Raw genomic sequence first — 23,307 nt, 5'->3', positions numbered from 1 at the left:
TTATTTAAAAATTTTGGAACCTTTTTCATCAAATGAAATCTTGGGCAGGACCCCAATATATAAATCAAATAAATGCCGAATACTGTGATTCGCATAAGTATTGGAAGTGGTAGCAATTAGAAAAGGTCTTCCCAAGGATATGCCCTTTAAGTAGAGACCTAAATGATAAGAAGTGGGGAATCTTTAACCTTGAAGAAGAACGGAGAGGGTGCATGGTTTCTTCAAGTAGGTTAGGGGTTGCCAGGTGCTAGGGGTGGGAATGGGGATTAACTGTAAATGAGCATGAGGTATCTTTTTGGAATGATAGAAATGTTCTAAAACTAGATTATGGTGATGGTGGTACAACTCTTTACATTTACCAAAAATCAAATACTGGAGAGGGTGTAGAGAAAAGGGAGCCCTCCTACACTGTTGGTGGGAATATAGTTTGATGCAGCCATTATGGAAAACAGTATGGAGATTCCTAAAAAAACTAAAAAAAGATTTACCATATGATCCAGCAATCCCACTCCTGGGCGTATATCTGGAGAGAACTCTAATTTGAAAAGATATGTGCACCCCAGTGTTCACAGCAGCACTATTTACAATGGTCAAGACATGGAAACAACCTAAATGTCCATCAACAGATGACTGGATAAAGAAGATGTGGTATGTATATATTATGTGTGTGTGTGTGTGTGTATAAATATACAATGGAATACTACTCAGTCATAAAAAAAGAATAAAATGCCATTTGCAGCAACATGAATGGACCTAGAGATTGTCATTCTAAGCGAAGTAAGCCAGAAAGAGAAAGAAAAATACCATATGATATCACTTATATGTGTAATAGTAAAAAAAAAAAAAAAAAAGACACAAATGAACTTATTTACAAAACAGAAACAGACTCACAGACATAGAAAACAAGCTTATGGTTACCAGAGGGGAAAGAGGGTGGGAAGGGATAAATTGGGAATTCTAGATTTGCAGAATATATATAATATATATATATATATATAAAATAAACACTGCCATATATAAAATAAACACTAAGTTTCTACTGTATAGCACAGGGAATTATATTCACTATGTTGTAGTAACCTATAATGAAAAGGAATATATGCATGTACATGTATGACTGAAACATTATGCTGTATAGCAGAAATTGACACAACATTATAAACTGACTATACTTCATTAAAACAATTAAATTTACTAAAAATCATTGAATTATATACTTTAAATGTGATTTTCTTGGCATATAAATGATATATATATCAATTAAACTATTTTAAAAAGATTCTGTTTCCTGAAAAAAATTTTAAGCAAACTTTCTTCCTATTTTTGAAGACCTGTGAAAAATAGATTTGATATTTTATCCAGTTCTCAGTGGCAAAACTAAGTCCAGTGTGTGTAAGTTAGCAAACAGAAATTGACTGTAAGGTATGTCTCTCCAAGAGGGGGAGGGGTAGGCATAGTGACAGTGGGTTATGGTGTCTCAGAGAGGTTTATATGACATCATTCATGTCAGGCACATGGGAAACACTCAGTAGGTGTTTGCTGTTCAAAGGAAAATAGATAAAGATGGCAATACAAGTATATATGTATTTAGTGTGTAATGTATGTGTGCATTTATACAAGAATGTACGAGAATGCAGATATGCTAAAATGTTAACAATTGGTAATTCGAGCTGAAGGATGTTAGGTGTTCAGTATACTGTTATTTCAATTTTTCTGTTGATTTGAAGTCTTTCAAAATAAAGTTAAGTGGGGAAATAAGAGAGGAGGAGGGGTTAGGCTGACGGGGTTGTGAAAGCAGTCTTTCTCAGACACTGAGTGGACACGTAGTGAGACCATTACTTGGCATTCAATATCTGAAAGCTAGATTTATTTTTCATTTTGATAAAGGAAAAGTATGTGCTGGTCAGGCACAATCTCTCAGCAGGGGTGACTGCAGATCTTACGTAGAGTTTTCAGGAAGCGTGGAGCTCGGGGATTGGTGGTGTCGTGGAGGTTGACATCACCTGTAGAGGAGAGGTCACCCAGATGAGGCTGCTGTGGATTGGTTGGTACTCAGGCAGGTTATTTGGCATCAGTCTGTTCCTAATTGTCTCAGAAGTGGGGAGCTGCCACTGTTCGCTGATCCAAATGCTAATCTGGTTCTGGTGGCTGCTTACCATAGTTCCAGAGAAACCCTTAGTTTGTAGTAACTTTAAAAATTCCCATCTAGTGGAAATTTCCATGCCTAAAATACAGAACCACAATAAATATTTGTAGAATGAGTAAAGAAATTAATCATACGAACCAGTCGCTTGCTACTATCACCACTGTCTAATTGTTTACCACTGAAGAACTGTGAAGTTTAAGCACCTTAGGCTGCAGTTTATTTGGAATCCTATCTCTGAAGTTCTTAACTCATAGTTGGAGTCTTTTTGCTTATGTCAATGTTGCCTAAATTGATTTTCAATACTGTGTAACTAAGTGAGCTTAGAAAAATGATTACATGCACAGTAAATACATTGAAAACCAAAAGTTTCTGTCCTCCAGAACTATTCAGAGTGTCTAAAATGGTAACATGCATTACAGATCTAGAGAAGAATCAAATATAAGGCATTTCCTAAATTGATTTGACTGCACGTTACTCTTTTTCTGGACAACATTAATTTGGGAAATGATGGTTTAATATGGCCCATTTATCCGTTTTGCTAATTCTCTAAATATCTGTATAGTGCAAAAATTCTCCTGTCTCCAGGTAACAGCATGTAATTCTGAAGCTTACTGTGGCTGACGCCATGGGCGGATCTCTCAACTTTCTTGAATCTCTGATTCCCAGTCCATGAAATGTGCTTGAAAATTTGGGTGAAATTTGTGATTATACTGTGTCTATATCCAATGTTATAGAAAGTTAATTTCTGAATGTTAAATTCCCGCAATAAGAAGATAGTTAAATCCTTGTGTTAATGTTTTGAGGGCCTAAGGGACTAAAAATAACTTTCTTGAAGTTATTACATATCTCTCTAAAAGCCTTAAAAAATTACTTAGTTATACAAAGTAATTGAGCCGGGTTTCCTTTATGTAATTTCGTTAATCTTAATCTTTGATAAATGAGCATTTAAGGTTAATTTGTCTTATTTGTTACAGTTTTCACACATTTAACATGGTATTGCAGAAAAAGAGTTCTGGACGAAATAACCTCTACCTGGATTTGTGACCCTGAGATGGTTATTTAACCTCTCTGACCTTTATTTTCCTTCTTCTTAAAACAAGATGAATGAGCTAAATCTTTTCAGCCCTTTCCTGACCCAACATGCAGTGATTGGTATACTTCTCATTCATTATCTTTGCTTTTCCCCAAATAAGAAGTGCTTGTAATCATTTGCTTCATGCTTCTATTCATTAGAGGTTGAGTATGGGGCTACTTGCTGCTTAGGAATACAGGATATGTGAGAAAAATTGCCCTATGAATTGTTAGAAAAAATTTGTATAAATATTACGCTATTTTTGTAAACTTTCTCAAATAAATAATCCCATGCCTTGTGATAAATCTAGATCGGCTTTCCTAGGTATTTGGTTTTTACTGAGTTTTCTAATTTTTTCTCTTTGCTGTTTCCGAAAAGTTTCTTCCACACATCAAAAAGTAGTAATTATCCGTTTTAATATTCACACTGCTTCCCTTCCCCTAGTCCACACTTCCCGTTTCCTTATTCTCTTCTATGTTCTTTTGTCCTGTGTCATCATTTTATCACACAATGCATTTATTTAGTAATTTATTATGTATATTGTTTGTTGTATCCTTTCCTCATTGGAATGCAAGCTCTACTCAGTTTTTAAAATCTACTTTGTTCATTGGTGTATCCTAAGTCACTGGAACAGTGCCTGACACATACGAGACACTCAGGAAGTATTTCTTGATTGAGTATTAGTACCTATAGTAATTAGTACTTACAAGTGATTTAAGTGTTTACTTTTTCAAAGTTCTACTCTGTTTTAAATTTTATTTTACTTTAGTACATTTTTAATAAATCTCTTTTTCCCCCCATCAGTTGTGTAAATTTTGTATTGTAAGTGAAGATTTCATAATCTTGCTTTTCTTATATCTTAAGATACTTATCTCATGGAGGGTTATAAAATTCTAAAAGTATTCCTCAAAGTTCATTTAAATTATATATGCATATATACTAAAGTAGAGGACTGGGTAGGGGATGGATGTTGAAAAATCAAGCAAGCAATGAGAAAAATGATCACAGCTAGAAAAACCGTTGTCTTAGGTCTTTATTTAATATTTTCATTTACTTGCCACTTTGGCTTTCTCAGAGTTGTTGCTAATTGAGTTCACTTCTTCCTTTGGAAAACAGGTAGATAAAATCATAGAGTCATGAAGGTTAGTGGTATTAAAAATTGAAGAGTACGGATAATTTGCATGTGTTTATGGCTGTCTGATTGCCTTAAATGACTGCTCATGGTCAAACTTCTGCATTTTTTTCCCCCTTTTGGACAGAGGATAAATCAGTCTCAACAAATATTGGGTAAGAATGACATAGACAGGGTGATGTCTGTGTTTGCATGTGCTGTCTAGTGCCAGCGTAGCCGGCTAGAGTGTATGCTGGGGCTCTCGCCTGCTATTCACTCTAATTCCAGTTAGGAGAAATTCCTGGGTATTATAGTAATACCTAGCCTATAAAAGTATAATCAAATAAGTGGTTTGAAGAGAAAAAGGAAACTTTCTTTTGGGGACAGAAAGTCTCCCAGGGCCTTCGTACACCAAGCAGCAGTCACACAGTGTCCATTCCAAGGTAATGTCAACTACCTGAGTTAGAAAACGTTCAAAAAGCCAGAAGTAATAAAAAAAAAAAAAAAAAAAAGTAACTAGCTCCCAAGACCACAGCAATTACTTAACCACAGTATCCAGAATAATTTAACCGCATTAGAGTTTGTAGCCAGTGGTAAGTACTGAAAGCAACTCAGCATCCAAGAAGATGCACACATGGCAATAAAGAAATGTGTTTTGTCCTTATGTTGGATTCCTGGATCTTTATGTGCAGATCTGCCTGTGGGCCTTGTGTTCTTTAGGATGGTTCCAGCAGACTCTGGGTCACAGATTTTTACCAAACTTACACTCCTGGCTTCCTTTTCAGACTCCACCTGGCCCCCTACCCCTAGCTTTACTGAAGTCTCATTGACAAATATAATTGTAACTTTAAATATTTAAAGTGTTCAGGGTGATGACTTGATATACATTGTGAAAGAATCTCTTTAATTGAGGAATCCCTTTAATTAAAACTTCTTCAGTCCTTCCACTCTGTTCTTAATCAGGCTTGAAAATTTGAAAACAAGTATTTTAGACTTAAAAGTTAACCTGTTAAATATACTAAAAAAGAATAATATAAAATCCTGTGATACTATCCCCAAGTACAAGCACTTTTTTTTTTAATGCCTTTTAAGGGGCGGTGGAATGTTTCTTGGAAACTATTTCCACATATAGGCCTGGGAATAAATTGTAGCTTTATTGCCTTTCATCCGATTTTTTAAATTTATTTCACTTTGTGAATTTCTTTCTTTGTTTCTTCTTAATTTCATGAGTATTGCCCAATTTACTTAATTTAGTAAGATTTACTTTTCTTACATGAGTTATAAAAGTGATTTTCTTAAAATATAATTTTCTTACAATGCTTGAAGACAGAAGTTTTTAGGATTTAAGGGTTGTGGCTGCTTTCATAGGCTGAAACAAATATCTGAAAAGGCATCTTTAAAATCATTGAATCCAGTCCCCTCCTTTCATTGTTGAGGAACTGAGGTACCCAGAAATGTTGCTTGCCCGAGATTGCAGTACAACTTAGCCTCAGAGTAGGAACCAGAACCAGGTCATCTAACTTTCAGTCTAATTTCTTTTCATCATAACTGATTGCCTCTTCTTTGTAGCTGATGGCCAGGATGTAGTGGGACTTTTAGCTGCATTATTGTAATCTTCTGAGTTGGATACTGTCCATATGAATTATATCCATTTCTTCTCGGCTCACATCTCTGGCCCTGCACGCAGCTGGGTGCTGTTTCTTCTCTGAGTGAAGGCAGTGACTACAGTGCGATTCAGCTGGGTAGCTACCCACTCACTGACTGCCATGAATGTAGTCCTCAACTTCACAGCATGGAAAAGCATCTCCAAATGAAGGGATACGTTTCCCAAGTGCTATTTGTTTCTCTATGTTAGGACCCTAGAATTAAAATAATAAGGGTAATTGTTTGAAATTAGCTGGTGTACAAGTTTTATTTATTATTCATTCATTCCCTTTAAAAAAGAAACTTTTTTGGCTTGTCTTTCTTTCTTGGTTTTTTTTTTTTTAAATCATGTCATGACCTTTTAGTATTAATTAAGCTGATTTATTTGGTAGAAAATAATTTGGAAAATCCTGTAGTCCCAGGCAAACTGGCAGTGTTGATAATGCTAATAACTTATATTATTATAAATAGTTTTTTCAGACCAAAAGTTTTTAATTTCAATAAGTAAAATAGTACTTATTTTTAAAATGTTGTTGATATATTTTTACCTCCTTTGAAATTTATCTTTTGTGTTTCTTTTATACTGTGCTTTTGTACTAATACAAATATGTTTGTATGACTTAAAAGAGATGAATATACATACTGTGTGTACTTGCTGAAAAAAGTTTATTTTTCTTACAATTATAGCCATTAAAAGAATTTGGGGTTGGTGTTCAACATCATACATCATTAAGGAATTGCAATTTAAAACAACAGTGAAGTACCACTACACAGCTATTAGAATGACCAAAATCTAAAACAGGTGTTAGAGAGGATGTGGAGCAAGAGGAGCTCTCGTTCATTGCTGCTGGGAAGGCAGCTTGGTAGTTTCTTACAAAACTAAATAATACTCAGTACTCTTACCATGTGATCCAGTAAACATACTGTTTGGTATTTACCCAAATAACTTGAAAAGTTATGTCCAGACAAAACTTCCATAAATGTTTAGAGCAGTTTTATTCAGAATTGCTCAAACTTGGAAGCAGTTAAGATGTCCTTCAGTAGGTGAAGGGATAAACAAACTATGGTATATCCATACAATGGGATATTATGTAGTATTAAAAAAAGTGACCAGGCCATGAGAAGACATGAAGGAACCTTTTAAAGCATTAATGCTAAGTGAAAGAAGCCAATCTGAAAAGGCTGCACACTGTGTGATAGCAACTATATGACATTTTGGAAAAGACAAAACTGTGGAGACAGTAAAAAGATCGGCCATTGCCTCAGGTAGGGGGGAGGGAGGGATGAATAGGCAGAGCACAGAGGATTTTCAGGGCAGTGAAACGATTCGGTATGATCCTGGAATAGTGGATACATCTCATTATACATCTCTCAAAACCCATAGAGAGAGAAACTCACAGAGACTTATCCCTAATGTAAGCTATGGACTTTAGTTAATAATAACATCGCAATATTGGCTCCCTAATACAAGGTGTTAATAATAGGGGAAACTGGGTATGGAGGGAGAGGAAACGAGGAAATATATGGAAACTCTGTACTTTTCACTCAGTTTTTCTGTAACTGCTCTGAAAAAGGTAATGTGTTATAATTATTTTACAAAAAGAATTTGGGGTTGATTTCTTATCACAGTTGGTGATAAGTGGATGTAGGGAGAGTAGGTCCAGGATACATCATTGGGTATATACATTTACATAGTATCTGGAGGCTAGCAAAAAGGTTTTGGTAAATGAATAATGCGTTAGAATTTTCGGACATTAAAGGTGTATCACCGTATTTGGGAACCATCTTGACTTAAATTACTTAGCAAATATGTCAGCAGAGGTTCAACAGAGAGTAAGATCATAAATATCTAGCACCTTCCTTCTGTTTTTTTTTTTAAGACTATTTTTTTTAAACTGAGGTTGGAAACTACTTAAATGGAGTTGTGTTATTTTTTGAAAACACATAGTGACTGTAGTAATATTCGGTGTGTATTTTTAAAAATTTATTTTCTGTGTTTTGGAAATGTTTCTGTAACTAGTTCTTAGTCTATTTTATTCTGCACTTTCTATTTATAGATTTTTTTTTCACTTTAATAGATGTCTATATAAAGGATATCTCCCAGTTTTAGACTGTTGGGCTTACACATAACAGGCAAAAGTACTGAAAGGCTTAGTGGTAGGTTCTGCAGGATTTGGGGGACAGTATCTCATGGTTTTGTTCAGTGTACATTCTCCTGTGTGTCTTAAGAGTACAGAGTAAGAAGTATAACTTTGTCTCATGAATAGTCTTGCTTATTTCATATTTTCATTATGCACTTGACAAAGGAATTGCAGAATTAGCTGCCCTGGTACTCACTGAGACAGCTGATCCTGGGATTGAATAAAACTAACCTTGTTTGGATGAGAAGATAGAATGTAAGTGGCTCTGCCACTGTCATGTTTAAGTGGAGTCCAGCAGGATTGCTCTGGACCTACCACTTGTCATGACCATAGTTATCAGAATTACAAAACTTCCTAAAATGGAGGCTGGTGTTACAGCAAGAAAGCTACTGCCAGAACCAGGGGAAGGACAGCTTTTTCAGGAAAGTTTCCTAAAAAGACCTTTAGTGTAGGGTGGTTTAGTAGTACTAGTGTAGTTAGAAGCATCTAGCAGTACGTGAAGGAATTGAGCATCAGGTCCCGTTGGTTGGGAATAGATCCAAGAAAGTTCAGTTAGGGATCCGTGAGTAGTAAGGTAGGTCTTTAATGGAAAAAATAAATAAATAAATAAAGAGATTTGTATAAGTACCAATTACTTGGATTTTGTCTTTAAGTGACTTTTAAAATACTGTATACATTGCAGGGCAAAAAAAGAAGAGACTACGGCTGGGTACAGTGGTTTTTATTTCTATTTTCCAGAAACCACTTGGACAATATTTAGCTTTCTGTGTTTGAGGGGGAACATCGGCAGAAGTAATGTGAGAAAAAATTCTGGAGTTAAAGCTGAAGAACTAACAACCTGAAAATTAAAATATACTCATTAAAATCCCATCCCTAGTTGTAGCTTTAGCTGATTTTAGATACTTTATATGTTTATGCTAATGAAGACTATTTTTAGTAGAAAAGTTTTAACTTTATCATAAAAGCTGAAGGCAAAACTTGTTGATTATTTGTACATGTTATTATAAGAAGTATTTTCAAAATATTCTTTTTACTAGAGATGTGAATTGAATTCATTGTTTTATCTGTGACTCAATTATTTCACTTTGATAACTTAGTACTTTTTCTTTGGTGAGATTTAAATTAAAATAATGGAAGAGAAACTTTGCTCAGGCAGTCCAGAGAATATGTCAGTGAACATAACAGATGAGTTTTGCCATTGTGGAGTCTGCTCTCTAATGGGGACTTCTTATTCTCCTTCTGTTTTGTTGGTTTATTTGTTTGTCGTTGTGCAAGTGACACACCATCTTAATTACTAAGTCTTGTAGGAAATATCCTCCATTTTGTACTTCCAACGTGTCTTGGCTTTCCTTGGCTCTTGACTCTTTCACAGAAAGTTTAGAGCTAATTTATACATTTTGAATTGCATTGTCTGCCTTTCTCCCCAGCGTTATTGAGGTGTAATTGACATAGATTGTGTAAGTTTAAGGAGTACAACATGTTATGCATTTGGTATATTTGTTTATTGCAAAATGATTACCAATGTAGCTTTAACTAATACCTCCATCACATCGTACAGTTACCATTTCATTTCTGTGGTGAGAACATTTACAATTTACTCTCTTACTTTTTCTGTGGGAGCCCTGGGGTGAGAGGAGTGTGGCTCTCTCCTCTCCTCGCTAGGGTGTGTGCTCGCCCACTGTTATCAGTGTTGTCTGAAAAGGGGGAGTATTCTGACAAAAATGTCACTTTGCCTGCTGTGTTCAAGGCTCCCATTCGACTGGATATTGTGAACTTTGTTCACACCAACTGGTGCAAAAACAACAGACAGCCCTATGCTGTCCGTGAATTAGCAGGTCATCAAACCAGTCTTGGACATAGGCAGAGCTATAGCTCGAATTCCCAGTGTTTGAGGTGGTGGGACTCACCATTCTGGCTAGGATCCTTTTGGAAACATGTTGTGGGGGCCGCATGTTTGCACCAACCAAGATTTGGCGACGTTGGCACCAGAGAGTCAGCACAGCGCAGAAGCAATATGCCATATGCTCCACACTGGCTGCCTCAGCCTTACCAGCTCTGGTCATGTCTAAAGGTCATCATACTGTGGATGTTCCTGAACTTCCTTTGGTGGTTGAAGATAAAGTTGAAAGCTACAAGAAGACCAAGGAGCCTGTTTTACTTCTGAAGAAACTTAAGGCTTGGAATGATATCAGAGGTCTCCACCTCTCGGCAGATGAGAGCTGGCAGAGGCAAAATGAGAACCAGCACAGGGGACCCTGCATCATCCATCATGAGGACAGTGGTGTCATCAAGGGCTTCAGAAACATCCCTGGACTTACTCCGCTTAATGTAAGCAAGCTGAACATTGTAAAACTTGCTCTTGGTTGGCATGTGGAATATTTCTGCATCTGGACTGGAAGTGCTTTCCACAAGTTAGGTGAGCTGTATGGCGCTTGGCATGAAGCTGCCTCCCTGAAGATGAGCTACAACCTCCCCATGCACAAGATGCTCAGTACAGACCTCAGCAGAATCTTGAAAAGCCCAGAGATCCAGAGAGCCCTCCGAGCACCACGCAAGAAGACTCATTGCACAGTCCTGAAGAAGAATCCACTGAAAAAACCTGAGAATCATGTTGAAGCTAAACTCATATGCAAAGACGGTGCAGCAGAACACCATTCTTGGACAGACTGAGAATCAAAATCCGAATGAATAAGGCAACAGCAGCACTAGAAGCCAGATCCGATGGGAAGGGGGTTCCAGGCAAGAAGCCTGTGGTGGGAAAGAAAGGAAAGAAGGCTGTTGGCGTTAAGAAGCAGAAGAATCCTGTGGTGGGAAAAAAGGCTGCAGTGACCAGGAAACTAGCAGCTGACAAGAAGCCTGCAGAAAAGAAGCCCACCACAGAAGGAAAGAAGGCTGTTGCATAAACTTAAATTTGTTTATTTCATGGAGGTCAGATCATTTTGGACAGCTAATTTTGAATAAAGTCCTGATCAAAGTGGCAAAAAGAAAAGAAAAGATTTACTCTCACCAACTTTTAAGTGTATAATACAATGTTGTAAACTCTGATCACTGTGCTGTACATTACATTCCCAGAACGTACTCATCTTACAACTGGAAGTTTGTACCCTTTAAGCACCATCTCCCTGTTCCCTGCCCTACCACCCCTCGCAGCCCTGGCAGCCACCACTCTGCTGTCTGTTTCAGTGAGTTCATTTTGCCTTTGTGTTGATGGTGACATTTAGATTGTCTTATAGTTGAAAAACTTGCTGGTTCTTTCAGTAGTTGAAATAATTTCTCTCCCAATTATTTAGGGTTTTCTGTGTAGATAGTCAGATTTAATGTGAATAAGAACAATTTAGTTTTTTCTGTTCAATGCTTATATAGTTTAGACCTTCTCTTACCTTAATGTTGTGGCTAAAATCTTAAGTATTATATTGACTGAAAGTGATGATAGTGGAAATCTTCATATTGGTCTGAGTTTCAAAAGGTTTGGATGCTTCTGAGTGTTTTGTTTCCTGTATGGTTTTTGGTAGAGTCCCTTCATCAGATTAAAGAAAATCCTTTTTGGTCCCAGCTTGCTAAAATTTTTGTCAGGAATGGTTGTTTAGTGATTTTCCCACATCTATTGAGATGATCATATTGTTCTTCTGTTTTCATAGTTTATGTAGTTAATTATATTAATGGATTTATAGTTTACTCTTGCTTTCCTGGCAACCAACAGTAGTCTACCCAGCAAAGTTATCCTTCAGAATTGAAAGAGAGATGACGAATTTTCTAGGCAAGTAAAAGTTGAAAGAGTTCATAACCACTAGACTTGCCTTTTAGAAATAGTAAAGGGACTTCTTCAAACTGAAATGAAAGAGTACTAATTAGTAAGCAGTAAAAAATATAAATTCCACTGGTTAAATTCAGAATACTCAGGATGTTTTAATCGTGGGTAAATCAGTTATACACCTAGAAGAAGGTTATAAGACCAAAGTAGTAAAAATTAACTGTAACTACAATAATTTGTTAATGATATACAAAGTAAATGGATGTACACTGTAGAATGAAAACGTAAAATGTGATGGGGGAGGGTAAAAATACAGCATGGAAACCCGGGAGGTAGTGGAGCTGATGGTGTCTCAGAACAAGGTCAAAGGCAGTAGAAGGAAGCCCAATGAGTCCACTTGAAAATGGGCTGAGAGGTGAATTCTTCCTCCTCCTCTTGTTCTATTCAGGCTTTCAGCAGAAGGAGTGAGGCCCACCCACACTGAAGAGGGCATCTGTCTTGCTCAGTTTACTGATTCAAATGTTAACCTCACTCATAAATACCTTCAAATACTTATCAAATTAATGTTAACCAAATATCTGGGCACCACGTTTGCCAGTCAAACTGAGACGTAAAATTAACCATCACCTATGTCAATTTGACACCCATATACATCTCCTTAAACTATACTTAATCTCCAAATATAGACAATAACAAGGCTGTAGTTCTGCCTAACGTGATGCAGTTATCCAGCGCACTACTGCGAATGCACTAACCCCTTCCCAGAAGGTGAGGCTAAGTCCTTGAGTGATGTCCATACTGCTCCTTGACATCCCTAACTTAAATATGTGATATAAAATGAATAATACTTAATTAAATACTGTAAGTTCAATACATTTTGTGTTACATGATGAGGGAATAAGAGAGGGGGAAACATACTTCTTTAATGCTCACATTCACACACACATACAAACATATTCATAACAAAATGAAAAAATATTCATGACAGTTACAGTCCTTTCTGTAACTGGTCGTATGGTCATAGCTGATGTTAATAACTACCTTCTTTCACTACCTATTCTGTATTCCCCTTGGTTTCAGCAAGCACCTCAACTGGTTGTGGTTCTTTAACTAGTGGAATGACCCAAACCTTCATTCCTGAAGGATCTGAACGATTAGTGTCCTTCCTGGATTGAGTTGTAGTTTTCCACTGACCTTAACCACAGGGCATGGTAAGACTATGAGATGTCCTAAGAGATCTCTTGTATTCCAGACATACTCTTTCTCACCTCCGCTGTGGAGTATCAGTCTAGTTGCCACTGGGTAGTCAGTATCACTCACTCCGGCCAGCACAGTGACTCCCCCTTTGTTTGTTGATTCAGAAGCATGAGGAATCCAAAGTGACTCAGCTGTATTCTTAAGTTCCATTTCAATGTAATAATTGTGTCAGTGGACTAAATGTGAAAGCATTCCTCCCTCTGGAATTAAGACCTTTAGACCAGCAGATTGTGAGGCCATGGGAGCAGGAAGCACCAGTTTTGCTAGTAGGTCTTTGGGCAGCACCATAGGGTGCCGTTTCATAAGCTGTGTAGTCTTCTGGAGAGCCTTGCCCCAGCCCTGCGAGATATTCCACCTAGCTGGCACCATGATGGAGTCTACAAAAGGCCTTTTCAGCTTTCTGTCAAACCAGCCACTTCGTGATGGTGGGAATATGCTAAGAATAGTGACTTCTGTGAGCGTGGGCCCAGTGTAGCCCTTCTTTTGCTGGGAAGTGGATTTCTTGATCAGAGGCAGTGCTGTATGGGATGCCATGCCAGTGAATAGGCATTCTGTAAGTCCACAGATGGTAGTTTTGGCAGATGCACTGCTTGCAGGGTTGGCAATGCCACATCCAGAGTGTCTATTGCAGTAAGAATAATACAATTCCATTTCCATGATGGAAGTGGTCTAATGTCATCAACTTGTTACTAGGTAGCTGGTGATCGCCCTGTGGGACAGTGCCATGTAGGGAACTCAGTGTGGATCTCTGCTGCTGACAGATGGGCTCTCAGCAGTGGCCTTGGTGAGTGGAGTCCATGGTACTGAGCCCTGTGTATCCTCTGTCCCTCCCACCATGGCCTCTTTGTTCATGAGCCCGTTGGGCAGTGATAGAGTGGTTGAGGGAAAAGCTGATGGTATTCACTTAATTATTAAAATCTTCCTTTGCTGAGGTCTCCCATGAACATTTACACAGGACAGATATCTTCATGTTTATTGAATTATAGTCAGTGTCTTTGTGGGTTTGGTTTTTATTTATTTGTTTGTTTATTCAGAGACATCTGTCCTCCTCTTCCCCAGATTTCATTCTCACGAATTTCCTAATCATATTCCTCCCATGTCCCTTACCTTTTAGCCAATCATTTCATAGCCCATGAATCAGTATAAAGTTGTACATCTGACCAATTCTTCTTTTAAGTAAAGTAGACAAAGGTGCACTGCTAAAAGTTCTTCCTTTACCACTGCCTTTCAGTGAGGCTTCAGAGGGGACTAGAGCCCCACAGCTGTTCACTTGTAGGTAGTGTCTGCATATGATGCAGAACCATATGTAAATTAGGCCTCAGTCTTTTCTTCTGTTAGCTGGGTATAGGGAGCCTTCTATGAGGCCAGGGGCACAGGGTAGGGGAGTGAATCTCACTTTTACTCCATCTTTTGTACTATTCAGACTTTTTGTTTTATTTGGTTTTGTTTTTTTTTTTCCTCTTTATATACATGAGTAATATTTATGTGTAATTTTTTTTTCTATTGCATTTCTTTTCTGGTTTTAATACCAAGGTTATACTAGCCTAATTAAATGTGTTAGGGAGTGTCTCTCTTCTGTTCTTAGTAAGAATCATGTAAAACTAGTATAACCTATTCTTTACATATTTGGAACATTACAGATAAAAGTAAGGTTTTTTGTTTTGTTTTTATCAATTTCTTTAAAATTTATAGAACTGTTCAGGTTTCCTATTTTTTCTTTGTCAATTTTGATCATTTATAGTTTTTTGAAATTTATTCCTTTCACCATAGCATGAACATTTTTGGCATAACATTAGTCATGGTACTCTTCTTACTAATCAATGGTACACTACAGGTAATTTCCTCAGATCTGGTGTCCTGAACACTAATTATCTTTTTAGCTGAATCTAGACAGGTCTTAGTTTTTTTTCAATCTGTTTTTATTATTGTGGTAGAATATACATAACATGAAATTTGTATTTTAACTATTTTTAAGTGTACAGTTCCCTGGCAGTAAGTATATTCACTGTGTTGTGCAACCATCATCACTACCATTTTCCAGAAGTTTTCATCATCCTAGACAGAAATTCTCTACACATTAAGCAAAAACTCCCTTAATTCCCTGGTACCTCTATTTTCTGTCTCTATGAATTTGCCCATTCCAGGTACCTCATATAGGTGATATCATATAATATTTTTCTTTTGTGTCTGGATTATTTTACTTAGTATGGTGTTTTTATGTAGTAGAAAGTTGATTCATGTAATAAATAGCATGTATTGTGTTTATTTGCTTTTTATGGTTAAATAGTATTTCATCATATGTATATAGTACATTTTGTTTATCCATTCATTTGTTGATGGACATTTTGGTTGTTTTCTACCTTTTGGCAATTGTGAATAATGTAGCTATGAACACTGGTGTACAAATTTCTGTTGAATCCCTGTTTTCAGTTCTTTTGGCTATATACCTAGGAGTGGAATTGTTAGGTTATATGGTAATTCTGTTTTTAGCATTTCCTGGAACCACTGTTTGACACAGTGGCTGCACCATTTTGCATTCCCATCAGCAAAGTACAATGTTTCCAATTTCTCCACATCCTAGCCAACACTTACTATTTTCCATTTTGTTGATCGTAGCCATTCTTGTGGGTGTGAAGTGCTATCTCTGTTTTTTTTGATTTGCATTTCCCTAATGGTTAATGATACTGAGCATCTTTTCATTTGCAATTGTCTATTTGTATATTTCATTGAAGAAATGTCTATTCAAGTCTATTGCCCATTTTTAAGTTGGGTTGTTTTTTTGTTGTGTTGTGGGAGTTCTTTACATACTCTGATTATTTAGCTGATACATGATTTTCAATTTTTTTTCCCCATTGTATGGGTTATCTTTTCCTTCTCTAAATGGTGTTCTTTGATTTCTAAAAGGATTAAATTTTGATCCAATTCATTTATTTTTTCTTTTGTTGCCTGTGCTTTTGGAGTCACACTTAAGAAACCTTTGCCAAATCCAAGGTAGTAAAGATCTCCCTTTCTGTTTTGTTCCAAGAGTTTTATAGTTTTAGCTCTTTAATTTGGGTCTTTGATCTATTTTGAGGTGTTTTCTTAGATTAGTTTATTTAGTTTTATATATGGTACAGGTAAGATTCCAACTTCATCCTTTTTGCATGTGGACATCTTGTTTCTCTCCACCAGTTGTTGAAAAGACTGTGCTTTGCAAATGGGTGTTCTTGCCGCCCTTATTGAAACTCAGTTGACCATAATAAGTTTATCGCTGGACTTTCTGTTCTGTTCCTTTTGTCTGTTTGTCTGCTTGTGCCAGTCCCACATTTTTTTCCTCTTTCACTCATAGCCTGGGGTAAGATAGGCAAAGTGCCTTCCCTGGAGTGGTATTTCCCAGTTTACACACTGCAGGTGTCACCATCTGATCGTTGCTTTTTTTCACCTTCAGATTAGGTTCCGCAAACTGACCTCCTACCTTGCTTAAGATCACAGCATTCTTTTCTATACCTTGAAAAAGGTGCTAATTGAAATCTAGGCTATAGGGTACTGTGAGTCAGTAGATGCCTTCAGAATAAGTTTTGGCTCCAGGGCTCTCTTAATCCTATGGAACTACATTTCTCATCTTCTCTGGCTTCACTTTTGTTTTCTCCACTGCTGGTTAAAACGTGCTTTAAGTATAAGTTTTTAATACATTATTGTTCATTTTCAAATGTTCTTTAGGAAGGGATTCACTGCACATCTAGTCTACAATATGAAAATTGGGAAGAAGACTTTTAAGATCAGTCTTATCATTCATTCTTGATAATCCGTTTGTATATAATTGGAAATGATAGTTTATACCATTTACATAAATTTTTTTTCTTAAAAATTCATTTTAATTACATCACATGCTTTTATAGTTTTCTTCATGGCTATTATGCATGTACAGTTGTCCCTCAGTGTCTGTGGGGGACTGGTTCTAGGAACCCTCCACGGATTCCAAAATCCTTAGATGCTCAAGTGTCTTATATAAAATGACGTAGGATTTTCATATATCCTATGCACATATTCCCATAAGCTTTAATTCATCTTTAGATTATTTATAGTACTTAATACAAAGTAAACGCTATATAAATCATTGTAAATACAATGTAAATGATGTGTAAATAGCTGCCAGCGCATGGCAAAATCAAGTTTTGCTATTTGGAACTTTCTGGAATTTAAAAATTTATTTTGAATTTTCAATTCGTGGTTGGTTGAATCTGAGGATGCAGAACCTAAAGATGTGGAGGGCCCGTTGTGTTAGTAATTTGGATATGGTAACTTAATTTTCTGGTTGCCAGTATTATGAAGTGGCTGTTAATATGTTACATTTTGATAGAGTAAATGCTCTCAAAAACGACTACACAAATCAAGAAATGACACTGATTGCAGTGCACTCTCCTCTGGAAATTTCAGCTTATGTAATTTTTTGACCATAGAAAACTATATACCCACTCTGTTATTTGAGAGAACAACTTGGACTTCATTAAACAGAGTATTATAATAATTTTTCAGTTTTACAGTCCTTAATATTGGTGTGTTTAATTTTCTTTCCAGGTTTTCTTTAGGTGATGCTAGGAGGCCTCTTCATGAAACAGCAGTTTTGGTCGAAGATGTAGTACACACTCAGTTAATTAATCTGGTAAGAGCATGTGTCATCGTATTTGGTGTCTCTCCTCTGTATTCTGCCTATATTGGCATTGCAACCCAACATTTTTTTTTTAAGATTTTTTTCAAACAGTTTTTGTATTTGGGTTTCTTTTTTGTCAGCTTATTGAGGTATACTGTTCATGTAACGAAATTTCGCCAGTGCATAATTCAGTGTGTGTTGATGACTGAATATTGTCATGTGACTACCAGAGCAATCATGATATAGAAGCATTTCTATCACCCTTGTACCCCTGTGTAATCGGTCCTTTCACCCACTACTGACCCTTGGTAACACTGATCTGTTTTGTTTTGTTGTTTTTAATCATTATACCAGCATAGTTTTTTTCAGCACTTTAAAAAAATTATTCTGAGTTTTAGACTTATAAAAGAATTGTCCAAATAGTACAGCGAATTCTCAGATACCGTTCAGCTTCCTCTCTCAACATCTTGCATAAGCATAGGACAGCTATCAAAACCAGGAATAACATAGGTACAGTCCTGTAAGTGAAATTACCAACCTTATTTGAATTTCATCAGTTTTCCCATTAATGTGTCTTTTCTGTCCAGGATAACACATTGGAGTGAGCTGTCGTATCTTTGTGGTCTTCTTCCTATCCATCCATGGTAGCTCCTCAGTCTTTCCTTTTCTTTCATGACCTTCACATTTTTCAGAAGTACCAGAATCTTATTTTTTAGAATGCTCTTCTTTTTCAGTTGGTCTGATGTTTTCTTATGGTCAGAGGGTTTCCCTGCCTTTTTGGCAAGATTACTAGACATGATGGGATTTTCTCAGTGTATCATATCAGTGGGTCTATGTTGTTGAGGTGTTACTTGTCCTCTTAACCTTCATAACTTGGTTAAAATGGTATATGCTGAATTTTTCCACTATAATGAAGTTACTATCTTTTTTATATTTTGTTGTTAATAAATATCTTGTGGGAGATACTTTGTGACTGTGCAAATACTCTTTTTCTGAAAATTTTTGGGTGGGTGTTGTCTGAGACAATTATTACTGACATTTGCATAATAATGTTTTTCTATTTCCTTCTTCCTTTTATCTTTTTTAATTGTGGTTATTCTGAAAGGAATAGCTATCCTTTATCACCATTTATGTAATTAAATTTTTAGTGTATATTTAATTTTATTCTTAGGATCATTATGCAGTAATATTTTTTCTATCAGATTTTTGGTCATATGTCTCACATATTAAGCATATCAGTCCTTCGTGGTATATTATACAAGTATATTCTTCCAGTGTGTCAGTTATCTTTTGACTTTGTTTCTGTGAACTTTTTGGGGGGAATACAGACATTTTTATTTTAAAGTAGTCAGTGCATTCAATCTTTTATTTCCTTTGGATTTTGAATTACCATTTGGAACACTTTTCTGATATTGCATTTAAAGAGAAATTCATCACATTGCCTTCTAGCACCTGTATAGTTTCATTTTTAACCTTTAGATTCCTAACCATTTGTTGTTTATTCTTGTTATTGTGTGAGATGTGAATCTAATTATATCTTTTCCAGTTACACCATCATCATTTATTAAAAAGTACATACTTTCCCTAATGATCTGAGATGCCTCCTCTATTATACACTCAATTAACATATGAACTGGGATCTATTTCTGATTGTATATTCTATACCAGTGGTTTATTTGTCTATGCGTGTGCTAATACAGCCTTCTTAATTATGTAGGTTTTATGATGTATCTTAAAGGTTGTTAAGCTAGATGCCCCTTGTAACTTTTCTCCAGTGTTTTAGATCACTTGGGCAGCAGTTGCGTGTCGTTTCATTTGGGAAATAGAACAGTAAGACTGGCAGCAGACTCAATGTAGGAGATTTTCTTTACAACTTTTCTTCTGTCTCGTTTCTTTGACCTCTGATTCCCGCCTGAGACCTGTGCCCTCCCATCCTGTTCCTAATTCTTTCTCAGTTCTCCCGCCAGGCCTGCCCTCCGTTCTGAGTGATTCCAGCAGACTCTGCTCTGTTCCACTTGTTAGACTGTGACCGGCTCAGGCCCCGGTGAACTCTTATTCACTGGAGTGAAGATTATGGAATATGTTAAATTATGCAAACATGTAGTTTAAAATCTCTATAAAGCTGTTGACTTTATTTAAGAACAAGTTAGACTATTAAAGTCAGAATTTTAAAGTTGAATTATATTTCAGAAATTACTATTTAATAGTTTGAACCAAGTGACACTGCCTTTTTTTTTAGTAAGCCATGAATGGTTGAGTATCAGTAATTGTGTATGATTCAGTGCAATACTAATTAGTTGTCACTAGAGAGAGTCTTCAAAAGTTTTACTGTTCTTATTTTGTAAAATAAAATACTAATACTTACTTTTTACAGTGCTTATATAGAGGGTCATAAATTTAGCTATAATGTATACAAAGGCCTTAGTGAAGTTACTAGTAGTAAATGGTTACTATTGTGATTAATCCTGATAAGATAACAGGGCTATTTATCAGCATGATTTATGTTAGAAATGGATTGCAGAATCCGTGTAAATACTCTTTCAGGTTTACCCAAGAGATGCAAACCTTTTTGTGTCCTCACCTTCCCTCTCCTCCGCTTCCCACCTTGAGCTCTGTCTCCTGTTTGAAGTAGGTAGGAATTTATGCCAACTGGAAATTTTGTGATTGCTGTTGATGCTGTCGATAATAATATTCTTTCAAGTTCCCAAACTGTCACAATTTCTGATGGCTGAATAGCTTCTTTCATTTTTTGTATGCCTTCAAAGTTAAATATCAGAGGACTTTATTTTATGCATAGAATGTAATTATCTCCCATTTCATTTCAAAGTCTTGCTGGATTTCCACTGTGTAACCTACCAGGCAACTAGTAAGCTGTTCAGTCTGTTGTACTATGTTTTCGCATCAGAACCAGTTTCTCAGGGTTATTCTAATAGTCTTAATAACAAATTAAAGAGTGAAAAGTGTTGCTTAAATCTCCCATCTGGATTAGCATGCCCTGAGTTGTCCCCTCCCCCACCCCACTTGTAACACTTCTTAATTTGGCAGTTTATCTTCCTGCTAGAAGGAACTCGCGCAAGGCACTGTTCAGTCCTCATGACCACTTCTGCAGGGCTGTCACTTATGCCACCTCGGTAATGGTTTATGAGTGTGTTTTAAAATAGTAAGAAAGTTTCCTGTGCAGAACTTCAATTATAAGGGTTATGAAAATAGGACAAACTAATATAATTTGTGATTGCATAAAATAAAGGAAGTAGAGGTACCACAGGGACTCAATGAATCACAGAATGGAAACAGTCTTTTACTTTTGACCAAACATTCAGACTTTGTACTAAGTCAGAGCGTGGATATGTAACTCAGCAAAGCGGAACACACTGTGTTACACAAGTGGGATAGAGAGGTCCACAGATACCATATGGGGAAAATTCTTGGCTTATTTCATCTGTTTCTACTGCAGAGTAAATGAAGTACCACATATTTAGCATAAACAGATGGAAAGCACACCTGCTTTGTGGAATACACACACATACGTGCACACATATGCACTCAGAGTGGTTCGAAATACAGAATGTTGGATGTCACGAAAGAGTGATTGCTTTCCTTCTTTTTCACTCCTTTCCTTATGAATGTACCGTGGAAAATTTACTAATTGTTTTGAATGGCACTTGTTTCTGATGGTTTGCTGTTAATATTTTCTATTTAATTAGTCTTATTTTCTGTCATATGTTACTACCCCATACCTCAAGAAATAGTATTGTATCTCCTCTTTAAAAAAATGTTTGTATTGCAGTTGACATTTAGTTACCTAGTTTGTTTTGAGGGGAGAGGTAATTAGGTTTATTCATTTATTTATTTTTAGAACAGGCACTGGGGATTGAACCCAGGACCTCGTGCATGCTAAGCATGCACTCTGCCACTTGAGCTATACCCTTCCCCCCAGTTTTTAATCTGTGACACAAGATGGGCATATTCTAAGTAGATTGCCTCTAGCTACATTTTTTCCCACAAATTGCCCCAGGTGGTTTGCTACAGGTGTAACCTAGAGGACTGACCAGGAAGGAGTTTCCAGTCCTTGCCCCACTCTTAGCGTGTCTTCTTTCTCATGCTGGGGTATATCCCACCCAGAGTCAGTTATTCAGCTCTTCAAAGTGAGATAGTCTCAGAGCATAAACTGTTTACAGTTCCAGGAAGCTACAAGCACTCTTTCACGTCACGTGGTTGGCTTAGCGTGGGTATAAAACAGTTTCTTCCTCCTTTCCGTGTGTTTCAAGCCTTTTCCTTTCACGTTCTTCATTTATTTCCTGCTGCTCAGCTAGGATCCTAGCGCCTGACTTAAGCTAAGCTCTGCAGGCTACTTGGATCCTGTGCCAAGCTTAGATTTCTGACCTGTGCTGGAACTCCTATTAAATGCCTAAGGCATAGCTTCTAAGAATTTCAGATTTACGAAAGAGATGCAGACCTTTCCTAAAATTCCTTCTCTCCACATAGAGTTGCATGACTTACTTAGAATAGGTACAGATTAGTGCCAGCTGGAAATTGTGTGACTGAATCCATATTACAAGGCTGTCAATAATGTTTTTGATAATGCCCATTTTGAGTGAAGCTCAAAAAGACTACCATGATTTTTGATGACTGTATAGGTACTTGTATTTCTCAAAGTTAAATATCTGAAAAACCTCTCTGTTTTATGCATAGAGTATAATCATCTACCATCCCATTTAAAAGTCACCCTGTATTTTCACTAAATGAATTTATCAGCCAACCAGTAAACCATGCAATCTGTTGCATTATGTTTTTAGATATAAATTGGTTTTTAAAGTTATTCTAGTAATCATTAATTATGAAAACTAATAAAGAATAAACTTACATGTATGAAGTGACCATCTAATCTCCTGTCTGGATTAGCAGGCGCTGAGTTCTCCTGAGATTTCTCCCTCTCTGTTTATTTTTGCTTCTAGTGCCTTTTAATTTGGCAAATGTCTCCCAAGAACTCTATTCTTATTGATAATATTTCTGTGTTCTTTTCTGTATCTGAATCAAGAGGTTGTTTTCAGGCTCTTGTTCTCCAGTACCTTTAACAAGATCTTTGAAAGTCTTTTATTTTTTTTTTTTATAACCCTATAGCTTCTTTCCCCAGTGTTGCTGTTTCTCTTGATTAGTGTGGAGATTATGCAGAGAAGAAGAAAAGAAAAGTTAGTAAATATCTCTTATGTGCCAGGCAGTCTCAAAGCATTTTTTTATATATTATTGTACATATATTGGCAGTTTTCCAGGTTTTAAAAAAATATTATTTCTGCATAGCTTTTTAACTTAGAAAAATTTAACCCAATTTGGCATTGCATTAAGTGTTACATAGATAAAATTAGAAGCCTTTATTTCTCAGATTCCGGCATTATATTTTGTTCTACACTTGAATAATACATAACAATCCTTTTTTCCCCCAATATTTTTTAATCCCTTCAGAGATTCACGTCTCTCAATAATATAGTTTAATTTTTTATCTGGAAATTTAGTTGTATATAACATAGCATACGTTTCTAAAAGATCAAAAACTTTTT

At 36.4% G+C, this 23,307-nt stretch overlaps 1 protein-coding gene and 1 pseudogene across 4 annotated transcripts in view; both read left to right on the top strand.

The window, feature by feature from the left end:
• SUPT3H (SPT3 homolog, SAGA and STAGA complex component) overlaps nucleotides 1–23,307 on the top strand; it is a 385,930-nt gene that overhangs the window by 183,790 nt on the left and 178,833 nt on the right. For 3 of the 4 annotated variants that reach the window (XM_074348844.1, XM_074348842.1, XM_074348843.1), the window contains one exon: nucleotides 17,680–17,764. The exons of the other annotated variant lie outside the window; for it this stretch is intronic. In XM_074348844.1, coding sequence (XP_074204945.1) covers nucleotides 17,680–17,764 — 85 coding nt within the window. The remainder of the gene's footprint in view (nucleotides 1–17,679; nucleotides 17,765–23,307) is intronic. 4 annotated transcript variants of the gene reach the window in all.
• LOC141574153 (large ribosomal subunit protein uL4 pseudogene) lies at nucleotides 10,147–11,355 on the top strand (annotated as a pseudogene).

Source organism: Camelus bactrianus, chromosome 20 (assembly GCF_048773025.1).
Source record: "Camelus bactrianus isolate YW-2024 breed Bactrian camel chromosome 20, ASM4877302v1, whole genome shotgun sequence".
Lineage (NCBI taxonomy): Eukaryota > Metazoa > Chordata > Mammalia > Artiodactyla > Camelidae > Camelus > Camelus bactrianus.
The sequence above is the reverse complement of the archived record's forward strand: the minus strand, read 5'-3'. Positions and strand labels throughout refer to the sequence as shown.